At 47.0% G+C, this 15,048-nt stretch overlaps 3 protein-coding genes across 18 annotated transcripts in view; 1 reads left to right on the top strand and 2 right to left on the bottom strand.

Moving 5' to 3' along the window:
* Nucleotides 1–80: 80 nt before the first annotated feature.
* On the bottom strand, nucleotides 81–2,238 carry LOC118510676. 2 transcript variants are annotated; one of them, XM_036052836.1, is made up of 5 exons: nucleotides 1,802–2,238; nucleotides 1,214–1,425; nucleotides 789–1,133; nucleotides 632–724; nucleotides 81–569 (listed from the first exon to the last, which is right to left on the bottom strand). In XM_036052836.1, exons 2-5 carry the CDS (start codon nucleotides 1,406–1,408, stop codon nucleotides 183–185), a joined length of 1,020 nt encoding a protein of 339 aa, XP_035908729.1. In that variant the 5' UTR covers nucleotides 1,409–1,425; nucleotides 1,802–2,238; the 3' UTR covers nucleotides 81–182. The 2 variants fall into 2 exon arrangements, with proteins under 2 accessions (XP_035908729.1, XP_035908730.1); XM_036052837.1 differs by having other exon boundaries at nucleotides 789–1,129; nucleotides 1,802–1,942.
* On the top strand, nucleotides 1,565–5,523 carry LOC118510677 (histidine protein methyltransferase 1 homolog). 2 transcript variants are annotated; one of them, XM_036052840.1, is made up of 5 exons: nucleotides 1,565–1,804; nucleotides 2,548–2,739; nucleotides 2,797–3,242; nucleotides 3,321–3,574; nucleotides 3,667–5,523. In XM_036052840.1, the coding sequence occupies exons 2-5, from the start codon at nucleotides 2,679–2,681 to the stop codon at nucleotides 3,818–3,820; spliced, it is 915 nt and encodes a 304-aa protein (XP_035908733.1). In that variant the 5' UTR covers nucleotides 1,565–1,804; nucleotides 2,548–2,678; the 3' UTR covers nucleotides 3,821–5,523. The 2 variants fall into 2 exon arrangements, with proteins under 2 accessions (XP_035908733.1, XP_035908731.1); XM_036052838.1 differs by having other exon boundaries at nucleotides 1,588–2,021; nucleotides 2,673–2,739.
* LOC118510673 (rap1 GTPase-activating protein 1) overlaps nucleotides 4,603–15,048 on the bottom strand; it is a 169,045-nt gene continuing 158,599 nt past the window's right edge. For 12 of the 14 annotated variants that reach the window (XM_036052821.1, XM_036052820.1, XM_036052826.1 and 9 more), the window contains 4 exons: nucleotides 8,715–10,457; nucleotides 8,337–8,640; nucleotides 7,810–8,180; nucleotides 4,603–7,735 (listed from right to left, as the gene is read on the bottom strand). In XM_036052821.1, the coding sequence (XP_035908714.1) occupies nucleotides 7,595–7,735; nucleotides 7,810–8,180; nucleotides 8,337–8,640; nucleotides 8,715–10,457 (2,559 nt within the window). In that variant the 3' untranslated portion in view covers nucleotides 4,603–7,594. The remainder of the gene's footprint in view (nucleotides 7,736–7,809; nucleotides 8,181–8,336; nucleotides 8,641–8,714; nucleotides 10,458–15,048) is intronic. The other 2 variants (XM_036052824.1, XM_036052834.1) reach the window with 1 other exon arrangement.

Here is a 15,048-nt window from a genome sequence, read left to right as displayed (position 1 = left end):
AAGAAATACTATCCGATCTCCGAAAGAAAATTGGGAAAAGTTTTTCAAAAATACGTCAATTCGGCTTGGGAAATTGGCTGTTGAGGTACATATGAATTTGCTATTCTTTATTCTTAATAAATACCTTTAAAATTGATCCTACACCCGCACGTACTTATACCATGTGTCTACGTGCACGTGCGCTACAAGTTCGGCGAAGCAAGGTTCATTTTCACCAGAATCATGGAGTGTTCGGTCAAATGTTCTAGCTTAGCGTAAAACAGCACGTCCGCAATCAGCTTTTCCGCAATGATCCTCTGCCTGGACTGTACGCTGTCGAGCTCTAGTGCGATATTCGTTGCGTAAGCGGCCGTCCTTACGCTAACGTTTTGTAACCCGTGCAGGAAATTTTGCGACCCGCCAGCCAAACCATCTTCACTGCTGTGCGTTGGCTCGCTTTGTGTCGTGTCATTTTGGTGGCCGAATTCGATCGTAGACTCGTGTGACGGTTGTGCGGTCTCTTGATTCGGCTGGTCGTACATATTACTCGTCATCTGGCTGGAACTGTTCGTTTCGAGACACTCGATATCCTGGAGGGAAGAAATTCAATATTAATGGACACGTCACAGCTAAAATTTGCGCTGTATCTTACAACATTCTGATGCAGGTCGGCATCGTGAACAATCTCTTCAATAACTTCTTGGCTATCCTCGTTCAGCTTAGGGTCCGGATCGATTTGTTCGTACTGGAACGATAAGGGGGGTTATTTTTTCTCCTCAATCGGCACAACCGGATCCTTATCGACTTACTTCAATTTTCACCGAGTCCGACCCATCATCAGCCCCCATCAGTTCGATCGAACTCAGCTCCAGCTCTTCCGAGTCATGCAGCGAAGCTGATGCTTTGAACGATTCTTCAATCTCGTCGTCCAGGGACTGTGATTCTTGATACATTCGGATCCCGTCTGACCGAATGTACTCCAGCTGGTTCTCCAACGGTATCAAGGGATGTTTCGATTTCATGTGTCGCATCAGATTGCAGACTATATTGTTCGGGCAGCTCAGAGATACGTTACAGTAGGAACATTTGGCTTTTCCTCCCGCTTCTTTCTCAAAGTGGTGCCACACATAATGGCCCGGTTGTTGCAGAGCTTTCTAACATAAATAAAGACAAATGTAAATATATTCAAAGGGTAATATAATTATTGGCAAGCAGTAGGACACAGAGTACTTACAATATTTTCCGCCTCTCTTTTCAACAAACTCGCATGTTTCCGCCTTAGGTGGCGGGACAGATTGGAGAAGGTTGATTTTTCGTAGCTTATTATTTGTCCACAGTACAGGCATTTTCCCTTCTTTGCTTCCACATCGTTGGTGAAATAAAGCCACACCATGGCATTCGCTCGCAAACCTTTCGGCATGATCGGCATTCGGGGGCTCGGAAGATCTGCAAAAAGTAAAACAGTAGCTTAATTAACGGCATTTGTGATAATCGTTTAAATTTTTGTATGGGTGCTTGTTCCCATCCGCGCACCAAACCATCCGCAGATGGAACGCTCCTGTATGGAACGGATTATAATCGCTCTTGTTTTGGTGCTGTGCACAGAAGTCCATCAAAACGAAAACCGCGGCCGAAGGGGACAGTTGTCCCAGAGACGCGGTTGTAAAGTTCAAGCACGAAAGATTCTACCCATTGTAGCTAACGATACACGCACTCTGAATTGTGTATTTTGGAGAGGTTTAGGTGGAGATAAGTGCTACAAAAAAGCATCCTAACAACCTAATACCTCGCAATAGTTCCAGTATCAAACGAGCCTACGTACCAGGTGCGATGCTGGGGCACTTTACACCTCCGGAAGTTTCTTGTGTGAGCTATTCCCAATGCGAATAGCAATTAAAGTACTTATTCTCGTTCAGTAAAATATTTTCACGGATAATTAGACCGTACAGACGCTGCAAACGATGCGGAACGCTTCAGCTATTCGTTGTACACCACCGTACCGAAGGCTGGAAATTCCAAACTCCGGGTTACCATGGACAGAGGTACAAACACGAAACCGAATACTTTACTAAAAAGTGCAAATTAGACGGCAGAAGATTGGTTAATTTTAACCAATTTATTACCAAACTTTGGCAAACGAAAAGTAAACTTTCGCCATTTATGATTTGGCTGGGTGACATCCGTCGCGCACAAGGTGCTTAAAGATAAGGTGGCCATCCTGATGTAAATGGAGGATTTGAATATTTATGAAACGTTTGCAAAATGTTTATAGAACCAATCGTATGTAGTTCAGCAGAGAGTTTAAAATAGCACATTTTACATATAATTCCATCCACGAATTTATCGAGGATTGCTATTTTTCTAGCATCGAATTCCAAAAAGAATTTTGCCAGAGTTCAAATTTCAATCCAGCTTGAGTTTGTTTATACCCCAGAGTTGAGATCGATTCAACATGTTTGAAGCTGATTTTTTTCACACAGAGAAATGTGTTTCATCGTTTGATCCGATTGAGAGTAAAATTATATTAAATTACTTTCCTTTTATCATCAAACATTCCTATAAAACTAGTTAAATTTATAAAATAAGTTACAACATCTAATGACATTCCTCATGGATGTTCCATCTCGCTCGATCGCTCCGGCGATGTTTACAAACAATCCGGCATTCGTTACGGCGCACGTGCATCTTCACAGCACAAAATGTTCAAATTTACCTTCCAAGTAGAACCGGATGAAGAAATAGCTTCAGCAGCATTAAAGGGTAAAGCTTTATCAACCGTTCAATGAAGTAAATACAACTTAAACCATTTCTCCTTAGATGAGGAAACAAAGCAAGCACCCGATGCGAATGGTACCAGTACCGTCGAAAAGGAAACACCGGAAGTATATCCCTGCGAGGAGCTTACCTTCGACCCTAGCAGCCTCTCCAATAAAACTGCAATCAACCCGGACGTAACGAGCACCTTTCAACCGGCACCCGATTGTTCGATCGAGTACCTGAACCAACTTGCACTGCTCGATGAAACGTTTACCGACGATATAGTGACGGCCGAATCGGACCATTCCGATCTGGTTCCGAACCGGTACGAGGGTGGTCTGAAGGTGTGGGAGTGTACGTACGATTTGGGACAATTTTTAGCCACATCCGACGAGCGAAAGGCGGAACTGCACGGGAAGAAGGTGCTGGATCTTGGCTGTGGTGCGGGCATCCTTGGCATCGAAGCGCTTCTATTCGGTTCCAGCTGTGTGCACTTTCAAGATTATGTATGCCGATGATTGCTTCCCTTGCGCCGTTTTACATCCATTTACAAAGAAAGTGAATGTACTCCCATTCTTTCACAGAACAAAGATGTACTGACGAAGCTTACGATGGTAAACTACGACCTGAACTGCCGCACGACGAACGAAACGGAAGCGGAAGCAAAAGAACCCCCGACCGCGCAGGTCAAATTCTTCTCCGGTGATTGGGGAAGTTTTACCGACCAGTACCAACACAAGTACGACCTAATACTTACCTCGGAGACGATATATTCCACCGACAATTACACCAAACTGTTGGAACTGTTTGACCGGAAGCTGGAACCAGAAGGAGTTGTGTATCCTTTTTCATCAAATTTCTTTCCTTTTTCCCATTTCGAATGTTTTCCGTCTTTTCGTATTTTTCCTTAACATTCCAATTTCGCTTTAGCTATTTAGCAGCCAAAACGTACTATTTCGGTGTTGGCGGTGGTGTTCGGCTGTTCGAGCAAGCGATCGACACAGACGGAAGATTCCAGCACAAAGTCGTGTGGAAGTGTGAAACCGGTGTAAAGCGTGAAATTGTTCGTATGACCCGGAAGTAGTAAGTTCGTTATTGCTCACACATGGTTCTGTAAAGAGTGTATACAAGAGATGCCACACAGTCTGTTTTTGAAAGATATATTTAAAATATATACTCTACTAATATGTCGTAAATTTAAGTGTATTTTGTTTTGTGTGTTTGTTTTTAAGAAGTAGTGTTGTTTTTGCCCTTAGCTTGTTTTCCTATTTTTGCATTCCTCCCTTCCTTTTGCGTCCTTTCCCCGGTTTCCGGTTTTCTCCCACTCGTCATAAAAGTCATAAAAGTAGATAATCTTAACAGATTTAATTAGCTCTCTTGGTATGTTGTTTTTACTCTCGTTTGTTTTTTTTACGTGTGTTCTATCATTCTTTCTCCTTTTCTCTATTTAGTGGGGTTTCTTAAATTCCATCTTGTGATGATTTTGTATACTGTTTAGTGGTGGATTTTCTATACTCATTTGCTATACTCTTTTAACAAACAAAAATGAATTCATTACTTAAAACCTTTTCCTGTGTTTTTCTTACTCTTTCGTACTATGTGCCTTCTGCTTGCCTTCTTATTTTACCCTTGTGCCTTTCTTTCTTTTGCTGGTGCTGGTTTTTTTTTTTGGGGCTTGGGGTCTAGTTATGCATTCCTGTGTTGCAGATGGGATACATCGGAGATAGGTATGGGTTTCCATTTACACAAACACACACACACATCGATTGGATTAGCCAAAAGAACAGTTATTGAGATTTTTACTACTTTTTGTTTGTTTGGTTTTGTATGTTTTGTTGTTATCCATTTACTAAGCTGTTTTTTTTGTTGGTGTGTTCATCCTTTGCTAAGGACATTCTATTACCCATTTAACACTGATAAGCCTCTGTATGTGTGTGAGTGATTTTTTTTAAATTCTGCGTCGTGTGTGATTTCTAAAGCGACAAATACTGATTTTTCTGACACACACACACACAGACAAACACGTACACACACATGAACATGCATTTCCACAAACACCTAGGCAGAAGAAGAAGGGCGCCTGTATGTGGCACGCGCCCCCAGGGCAAGGATCACAAGAGTGATTGCACAGAGCACAGAGTATCGAGACGAGGACTCCTCCGGAAATTTTTTTTTCCAAATAAAATGTTAGCCATCGGTAAGCGACCCGGAATCGTTCCCGAACGAACTCGACTCCGGGTCGTGCCGTGTAAAGTGTCGCATGACCCATCAGCATTCCACATACTATTTTCTTATTTAAAGAAAAAAAGAGAGAGAAGAAAGTTCCAATTTCAAGAGCACGTAAAAAAACGAAGAGCGCCAGTTTAGCTAGTTATGCTTGGTATCTTTTGGGAATGTTGTTAACTTTGGTATCGATTTAACTTTACTTTTTTGTTTTGCTTCTGGCCATAGATCTCTCCCCGCTTCCTTCGTCCGCCGGGACGTTACGGAGGTGACGGCGGGGGGATCTAAGTATATCTTCCCGGGAGGGGTAAGGGGGAAGGAAGAACGAGTTGTTGGTGGAGTGGATAAAACAACTAAAAGCTAACGCCATCCTCTTACCATCTAAGTTTTGTCTGTCCTGTCGGTCTGTCCGTTGGTTATGAATAGGGGGGGGTTGCGTTCGTCTAAAGGGTCGTAAAAATGGTCGTTTTAGCTCCCACCCGCGATTGCACTTATTCACGACTACTACTACTACTACCACTACTAATATTAAAGTTCACAAAACAAACAAACAAAAAAAAAAAACGTGGGATAAATTTTTGTCCTAATTTTTCTACTTCAGCTACTAGTCAGCAGTTTTTCCCCCGTTTCGTTTTTTAGTACACATACGTTGCTCCAACAAACACACCGCGAGTTGGCGAGTGTGAGTGTGGGATAAATACGTTTCAGAAAGGCAGTTGAGGTTTTGATTTGTGTTTTAGTTTTTCACTTCTTTTCTCTACATCCATTGGAAAATACTATCATTCGTGTGTCCGATTCGGGTGGTGAAGCCGGATGTCCGAGCAAAAAGGATTGTAAAGTCGAAAAATTCTTATCCTTTCATTAAAAAACACACACACACACACCCGGCGACGGCGGTTTGCGCCATCAAAAACTGGGGGGAGCGGGTGGAGTTGGTTGTGTTTTCCGCACTATGCTACTAAACTTACGAAAGAAAAACTTAGCGCGAAGAGATGCACTCGGGGTCCCAAGCAGGGTGGGAAGCAGCTTCTACGCTGTTTAATAGCTTACGAGTAGGCTTGAAGTAGTAAGTCGAAGAAGATCGATCGCTTCTCCCTTTACGGTTTGTGTATGATCAGTCCACAGCTCCTAAAGCTCATTCTTCCTGCTGTCTCTCTTCTGTCCAAAGTGAACCCGTTTTAAGAGAACCTGTTTTTCTTTGCAACACACTCACACACACGTTGTGTTTCCTCTGGCCAGATTACTAGTTCTACACATCACTACTTCTACTACCGGTACAAGCGTGTGGTTAGGGGAAAAATTGCGAAAAAGTCCGAACATTTGAACTTGAAAGACGATCGTCACAAGAGAGTGTTGGATGTTGTTGATATCCCCATCTACAAGATTATCGTTTTTTCCCGATTTGCTGGAAGTTATCGGTCCAAGGACCTCAGAACCATGGTAGGATAATATCCTGAAAGACGCACGCAGCACTCGATATCTGAGGACTCCATTCGAGGTTCTAGGTACCTTTAGTGCCGCGTCTTGAGAATTAGGGACCTGCACGGCTAGGGAATAGAATTTCAATACCTCAAATTTGCGCAACTGTTCCTACCACACGCCATACCGTCTGTGCTTCTAACTCTACTGCTAACCCGCAAGGATACGCACCTTACGTTTAGCGGCTTAAACTTATCTATCAGAACAGGTAAACAAACCAACAGCTTGTCTACCTGTTTGTAAGATTGCATTATTGCACATGAAAACATAGTGTGTGTGTTAAGTTGCTTAAAGTCGCATTCCTTCCCTTTTTTTTACTTATTTATCTCTCTCTCCCCTCGCAACTACCCTAAACGATCAGCATAGAGTTATCATATTATCTGTTTGATTATTTGGTTTTATCTCTTTAGCAAATATTGTGCCTCCGATCCTGATGCACCCCCCTTTCGCCTGCTCTGCTGGTTATTTCTAAATGGTAATTGACACATACACCACACAGCAGCGCGTTACTACCTGGGTCTTTGCAGACTCATGATGAGTTTGAAACATGGACACCGAAACAGGCGAGTGGGCGTGAGTGGTCCTATCGTAATGCACTGGAGTGCAGTGAGAAAAAAAGGCGACATCTCATCATTATGTACATAGGTCTCGTGAGGGAGGCGAGCTGTTCATACCACCTCATCGCTATCTCTATATCCTGCTTACTAAACTATGAAGTAAATACTTTCGTTTTCGTTCCACCTACTGCTCCAAAACCTATTCACACCTATACACGATCGCGGGGTCTCAAGATCGCCGACCTATCGACCGTGGAAAGAAAATGAGCTCCTCTAACAGTACAGACTGAAGAAATAAATATAGAACACACGAATGCCCCCCCGGGGCGGGTCGATTTTCCTTTTCGGTCGCAACGAGAAGATTCAATTCGCAGCAGAATCATTACACGGATCAACGTGTATAACCCTAGCTACTTAAGGGGAGTACTCGCGCGCATAGATAAAGAAAAGTAACAAAATATTGTAGAACAAACAAAACAAACCATACACACTGTACACGAGCGAAACGGCTTCTTAAGCGGTAAGGAAACTAAAAGACTAACACTCGATCGGTTGTCGTTCCGCACACTTCTGCTTGCGAATCCTTCCGTTCCTGCGATTTAGATCGGATCGGCTACGGCGGTCGGTAAGCATTCCTTCAGGAGATCGCGCAACCGGAGGATCTCCTTGCCGGCGGCAGCCAGGTCACCCTGTAGCGATAATTCACGTTCACGTAGACGCTTGATGTCACGTTGGCAGGTCTAAGGGACGGGGAATTAGACTTGTTAGCCGAAGGCCATCCTCAGATCATCGTATCTTCACCTCCCATACTTACCACATTCTGCCGAAGGAGATCCAATTTATCACATTTCAGGCGCGTTATCTCTTGCCGCATACCTTCCACCTGCTGGAGCGTTTCCTGCACCAGCACACCGCTCTGACCCTGCGCCCCCGCGCTCGCCGTCGATCCCGTTCCGGAGCTAGCACTGCCCCCACTGTTCCGCAGTTCCCGTGCGTTGCCTCCGTCGATCGTAACGCTTGCACCGCTAATGCTTACACTCACCACACTACCACCGCCGTTCGTCGAGCCCGTACCGTCCAGACAGAGCGAGCAGGCCTTGGTGGTGGCATCGGCCGAAGACATCGATTCCAGGCCCGTATCGCTGTCGATGTACGTCGCGCCAGCATCTACCGTTGGGAGAAAAACTTTAAATCATAAATACAAAAACAAAACAAAACCAAAGGAACGCAACAAAAACATGGACAAAATGGAACTCGGTTAGTATACTACGGAATGGCTAAGCTTACGAAAGGGGAGTTAGGTCGTTCGGAGGGACGGGGTCTGCAACACAACACACTTACCCATCGGATCGAGATCAACGCTGTTGAGGCTGGAATCGTCACTGGTTTCGGACATGGCCACCGGGCCATTATTGTTGTTGCCAGCCGCATTGGCGTTACCGGCGCCATTGCTGTTCGTGTTGCTGTTCGCGTGGTTCTTTCCGATCGTATTGTTGTTGTTGTTGTTCGGGGCGTTGCTATTGTTGTTGTTCGTGAGGGTCGGGTTGAGGGAGCATCGGGAGGTGATGTCCGGCGAGGATGCAACCGAATCGTTGGGTGATTTGCGCGACCCGGTTGTACTGCTCTTTGACAGTGATCGTCCAATCTATCAGGAAACAAGAGGAATCGTCCATTAGCAACTCCTCCTGGTCAAACTAGCTAGCTCGATCGAATACTTACATTGACAGCTCCTCCAGGACCGCATGGCATATCCGACACGAGGCTGGAACCGTCCTTGGACTTTTTCATCGAGTTGTGATGTTTGCTGCCGGCATCGACACTACCCGCACCCGCACTACCATTATTCGTTGGATCCGAATTCTGCGATCGTAACCTTGCGTTTAGTGCCTTCTTTACCGTATCGATAAACCGAGAACCGGTAAAGCCACCCTCCGATTTGGGTGTTTCCGGAGTTGGCGATGTGGGCACACCGCCCGGTCCACCGACCACATCCACACCGAGAAAATCGCGTGTCTTCTCCTTCAGCTCATCGACGAGATTCTGCAACAGCGAGGAGCGGGTACGCAGCTCAAGCTGTGCAAACTTATCCGCCTTGTAGCACGCATTCTCCGCGTTAATCAACTTCGTCAGCAGGAACTCCTTCAGCTCGGGACCCTTCTTGAAGACGGACGGTTGGGGTAGCGTCGGGCCGAAGAACGGCACATCGTCCCGTGCCGTGACCGATATCTTGTACCGACAGTTGGGCGTGTTCGGTTCGATCGGTTGTACCACGATGAACGCGTGCAGGAAATGGCTCGCGATCATCGCCGGTGAGAAGGGTGTGTTCTCCTCCTGGAACACGATCGCCACGATGTCGTTGCCGATGTGCCGTTTGCGCTGGAGCTGCTGTGGATCGGCCTCGGTGTACGGGAGCAGTGTCGAGACGTGGAACATGATCTCACGCTCCTTGAACACGTCGTACACGGCCGTATCACCGGTGTGACCGTTCTGGATGTCAAGTCCACCGCGGTAACCCTTATGATCGCGCAGTCGGATCCGTTGCCCTAGCACGTCCAGGAACTCGTCGAACGCTGGGGTCGTTTCACTGTTACAGAACAGTTCCTCCTCCGTCGTCTGGCCAAACCGTTGGTACAGTACGCCGAACTTAAAGTTCGTCACGAGCACATGCTCATCGTAGCTGGCGATCAGTGCGGACGCTTTCGGGCACACCACCGGCGTCACCGTATCGACGTTGATCTGTTCGTTCAGCAACCGTGCCATCTTGATCGGGGACGGACTGCTGCCCAAACACGAGGCCGGTATCAGCTCGTGCATCGTCCCGGTACGCAGCCGCAACAGTATCCGGATGTGTTCCTGGTTCGCGACATTTTCCGACTTGATCGACAGCAGCACCGGACCGAGCTGCTCATCGTGCCCGACCAGGTTGGAGTGTTCGCGCGCGATAAAGAACCGCCGATAGCATTTGGCCGTGTCGTCCGATTCGATCTTTCCCACGCGCCAGGTCGTATGGGCCGGCACCTCATACGAAGCGTCATGATCCGTACCGTCCACCCAGTAGCCGCCACTGTTCGGCACGACAATCATTGGATGGGGGGCCGGTTTGCTGAGCGCGTCCTCTAGCAGCCGCTGTACCGGCGGCACGGTCGAGATGATCGAGGACGACTGCGAGCTGACCGAGGACTGCGACTGATACTGTGGGTGCTGTTGCTGATGGTGGTGCAGGCTGCCGTTGCCACCGGTGCTGTGGTGCAGATGGACGCTCGAGCTGTTCGACAGCAGGTGCGGTGAGGCCGGTGTCGAGTTCGAGTTCGAGTGCGGATTCGACGACATGCTGTTCGAGTGGCGCAGCAGTGATCGCGTGTTGCCACCACCTATCGACTGGGGCATTTGTACGGTAAGGTTGTTTGTCGACTCATTGGCGCTGTGCGGGTTCGCGATCCGCTCGTCGGCGCTGCGCGTATTCTGCGGAAACGAGGCAATACGTGAAAGAATCGATTAAACGGATGCTCAGGGTTTGTTTGCGTTCCAAGATAAATCAATGCAGGTTCATAGAGGGTGTGTGAATCAAAGACCGGTTACCGGAGAGTGGGTGTATGTATAGGGTGGCCTTATTTGCATCGCAGTCGTTTCGCGGAACAGGTGGACCAGAAGTTGGGGCGTTGATTACATGTGGCCCCCGACAAGAAGGCCACTCTCGCGGTCGCGGTCCCTCTCGATATTAACTTCCAATTACTTTTATCGATTCGTTACCCCCGGTTAATACCGTTAAACGGGCAAATCGTGGCAAATGATCTTACGCCACATCCCAGGGAGGACCGTCACAGCCATCTGTCAATCAAACCGATCCGAGGGTATCTCTCGCTACCGGTGTCACTCGGTAATGGTTTTCGGGCTAAAGACTTCCCATCGGCAAAAAGTCACATCCTACGCAATCGGCCCGGCTGGCGCAGATCGACACGGTTGCTTTCGAATCGCAGGTTGCGTGCGGTATATTTACGGACGTCTTCGACTTACGGTGCTGGTCATTATACAAACCGTCGCTAATAGGTTTCGCAAACAATTTGAAGTTGAACAAGGAACAACAAAGTAGAAATAATCTCTCACTCTTACGAAAGATGTGCCTTGTTTTTGGGAGGTAATTTAGCTGGATGAGAGAATCGGGAAAGTATTTCCCCCACTAACTGATGTCGGGTATAAGCTTCCAAATGTGACACACCAAGAAACGAAAAACGAGGACACACGGGTGTTGAATTCTTGCGACGCTAAATGGCAACCAGAAGGTGCGAGACCGGAAGAGGTGCTAACTGAAACATATTATTACATCCAGGCACAGGCACCGAGATCGTGCAAATCATCATAATGGCTGGACGATCTTCTTAACGAGAAAATGAAACACAGGAAGTCGTCGTCGTCGTCGTCTTTGCAGTGTATGGTGACAAATTTATGGACAGCGAACTAAAAAAACCCCCCGTTCGCCCGTCATCGTCATCGCTGGAAACTGCACAGAAGAATCACATTCACAACAGTTTGGCTGGGCACGTCTGACCGGGGTCGTAATTTCCAATGCACTCACCAAGCGCAACACTTGACGGTGCACTTCCAGGAACCCTCTTAATGAGCTTGTCGAGAACGAGAGAGAGAGAGTGCGTACAGCAGTGGCAATATGATACGGAAAACATTCTGGCTAGATATCACGACCCACGGTGATCTTTGGCAGCCACCACGAACGAACGAGAGCGCCTCCACAAACGAGAAAATCCATCGAAAGTCACGTCCTACCCATAACAGGGAAGTTAATTTCCCGATCCCGATGTGTGTCCCTGTGGGTAAATACGGCTTGCGTAATCTGGCTATGACTAATCACATTTCTTCGGCGAGCTGAATTTAGGGCTTCTTGTTGTTCAACTGGAATCCAGAATATTGTCCTGGTTTTATAGCAGAAGGCCGGTCGAATTTACGGTCAAGCAGTTCGCTAGCAGTAATCGTAATGCATATCAGAACCGAAAAGGGATGATGATGTACGTACACACGCGACTTCAATGACCGGGCTTTACGCGGTTCAAGGATTTTTTCCGGAACACCGGAAGAAGGTCACAGCCCCGGGTTGGAGGGAGGAAAAAAACTGGGATGTAGAAAAATCGACGACGATAAAGTAAATTATCGTGTGACACCGTCGTCATCATTAACGAACGCTTGAACTCTCCGGCTCTGCCTCGCCACGGATATCCTGCCGCTGTTTAAGGCCCGTTAATCAGCGCTGTACGTAATACGCTTTTGATAAGCTGCCCGGTGGTAAGTTGCCGTTTTGGTTGAGCGATCGATCAGCGTCGCTTCGTATGTGTGTCTCCCGTGTGGCCTCGAACCCCCCGAAGAACGGACCCAAAACGAGCAAACAATAACTACTGACCGCTGGTGAATTGCCTTGGTCCAACTCGCGTATTATCGACCGTTGGATGAGGGATGAATTATTCAGATCCGCAAGCAAGGTAATTCGCTCCAGGGACCCAGACGACCCAGTCCTGGTGGCGTCTACGCTAGGATTTGGGAATGAATTTTTCAAGCCCCGGTATAGTGTAATAATAAATCCATTAAGAGAAAATACGACCTCACGGGCGCTGGGTGACATAAAACACAAAGTAAGCAAAGCAGAACCGAGATTTTTACAGGCAAAAAGAAAATAGAACACCATCAAACACCCAGACAAATGTTTCGAGAACCTTAAAGGACTCGCCGTTTAAACAAACAGTGGTGGCGCTGCTCCTTGGACTTCCACTACGTGGTTCAGTTGTCCATTTGTTTTAATGTAGTCAACGGTGGCACATTTTTGTTTGTGGGTAATCGCACGCCAAAACATTTGTGGCGCTGTGGACTGGACAATAAAGCAATGTGAAATAGTCTCCGGTTTCCGTGGGGCACGCCATCGGCCGATTCGCTATGATCGATGGCAGGATGGCGTAATAAAATGGGGGAGTGCGAGATTATAATTTATTCCGGATTAGTGACAACTGCGGGAAGTCTAGCTAATCCAGAGTGGGTAAATAGTAGCTAGACTGCTAGTGGACGCAGAGCAGTCAAACACCACCGATTGGAGGAGAGAAAAATTGACTTGGAGTACTCTATACTTCTAGACTCTGCACCTAGAATCAATGAAGGTGTGAACTCGTATCTGATATGTAATTGTCAAGAATCGCTGTTAAAGAATGAGCAAATTCTCTCGAGCATGTGATGCCCCCTGTGTAGCTCAGCATTTATAAGGGCAAATAGCACGAACTTTGGGAGGGAAGAGCTATCTGGTGAAGACTTGGCTCTGCCTAATCAGAACGGAGCATCCAGGTGAGAGTAGATCTTCTTTGTAAGAAGTAATCGTAAGACAAGAGCCTCATATAGATCATCATAATGAGGACAGAACTCCAAAGTATAGGAGAGATTTTCATGGGAGATCGCTCAGAACCCTCAGGTAATTGTGGTGAAGTCTCAAGCTCCCTACTCAACCCTAGTTTACGCCATTAGGCTAACGATTCCTTGAAGAAATGACAGTCTGTCTCCGAACTGGCTCTGAGACCTCAGTTTATTGAGGCGAGTCCACTACTCTTCTCTAGTTTAGACCAACAGAATTAGGACTTCAAGAAATTCTAGGACTTGATGTTGATGTTTGCCACCACTGCCTCCACCAACACTACAAAGTTGACATAGGCGGGAAAGCATTTTATACCGCATAAACACTACCCTCACGTTAGCCAGACATTAGGTTCGCTTCCGTGGACCCCCAGCAAAAACTCAACCCGACCGTAACTATCTCCCAAAAACGAACCTGCGATAGTAGGTAGCGCTCGGTTTTGCAATTGTTTATGTAAATCGTCCGCCATTTTTTTTTGCTGCTACCCACTACCCAACACCAAAAAGGAAAACAGACCAGAGTTTTACATGAGGAAAAGGAAAATACCTCGCCGTCCATTGCGCAGTTTTGATTACACCGCGAACGAGACGCGGAAAAGTAAGAAGTGTGGAGCTTTGCCCTAGCTTGGTGTGCGATAAGTTTTAAACGGTGTGTGAAAATGTGCAACCACTACCGCCGTCGTCGCAGACGTCCTCGTCACGCCACAGTAAGAAAATAAAAGCCCTCGACCACACACCACCTCAACTGATTAGCAAGCTCCTCACGAGCGTGTTGATGAGCGGTCCAGGTGGAAAGGAAAAAATGGAACCTGACGCTGGAACGCTAGCGCAAAGAACACGGAACAGCCTGATAGCGTCTTGGCAAAGGGAAAGCGGGGAAAACAAATTAAAAGAATAGTCCGGATTGGTCTCTACTGTCTCAGGTGCAGGGTGCTTCTACCCGTCCCAGCTTTTCCCTACTGCAGTCGTACTTGATTTTAAATGTCCGACTGAACGGCTGATTCTTCCTCCTGGACCGGGGTCCAGAGCTCACCGGACCATGGCAAGTGGTTTAACAGAAGTAATTATAAAATCATACTCCTTCCCATCATCATCATCATCATCATTCGTCGTCCGTTACGGTGCGGTGTGCTTTCTGGACCGTGATATTGCAGGTTTTCGCATTAAATCGTCCGTTCTATGCATCGGCCTCTGAATATGCAGTTTCCAGCCAGAGACTTCCGAAAACAAAGCAAAGAAGAAAGGGCTTTTCATTTTCACGTGGAAGCAAGCAAAAAGGGTTCGCTTCTAATAAAAGGGACGCGCGCGGTACAGCAATTAATCAGCAGAAGCTAAACAACGCAAAAGATCGTCCAAGCGCGATAGTATGTGAGGCCCTACGATGCAGCACACCGTTCCCGAAGGGAAGCTAGCGATGTAGAAGCGTTTTCTTTTTCTTAGGAAACGCGGCGGACGATGAAGACGAGCTCGGCGAACCGTGACACTGACGGTGAAGGGCAACCGATCGACCATCGGTCATCCCTGCTGGGAACGAACGATTGCAGCACGATTGCCACACAATTGCCACCGATCTGCATAATCATAATTGAATGTGGGAAAGCAACATCCACCGGCTGTGCCGGTACAAAATTAATGCGTAGCGCTTTTCCTCTGCGGT

Source organism: Anopheles stephensi, chromosome 3 (genome assembly GCF_013141755.1).
Source record: "Anopheles stephensi strain Indian chromosome 3, UCI_ANSTEP_V1.0, whole genome shotgun sequence".
Classification (NCBI taxonomy): domain Eukaryota; kingdom Metazoa; phylum Arthropoda; class Insecta; order Diptera; family Culicidae; genus Anopheles; species Anopheles stephensi.
The sequence above is the reverse complement of the archived record's forward strand: the minus strand, read 5'-3'. Positions and strand labels throughout refer to the sequence as shown.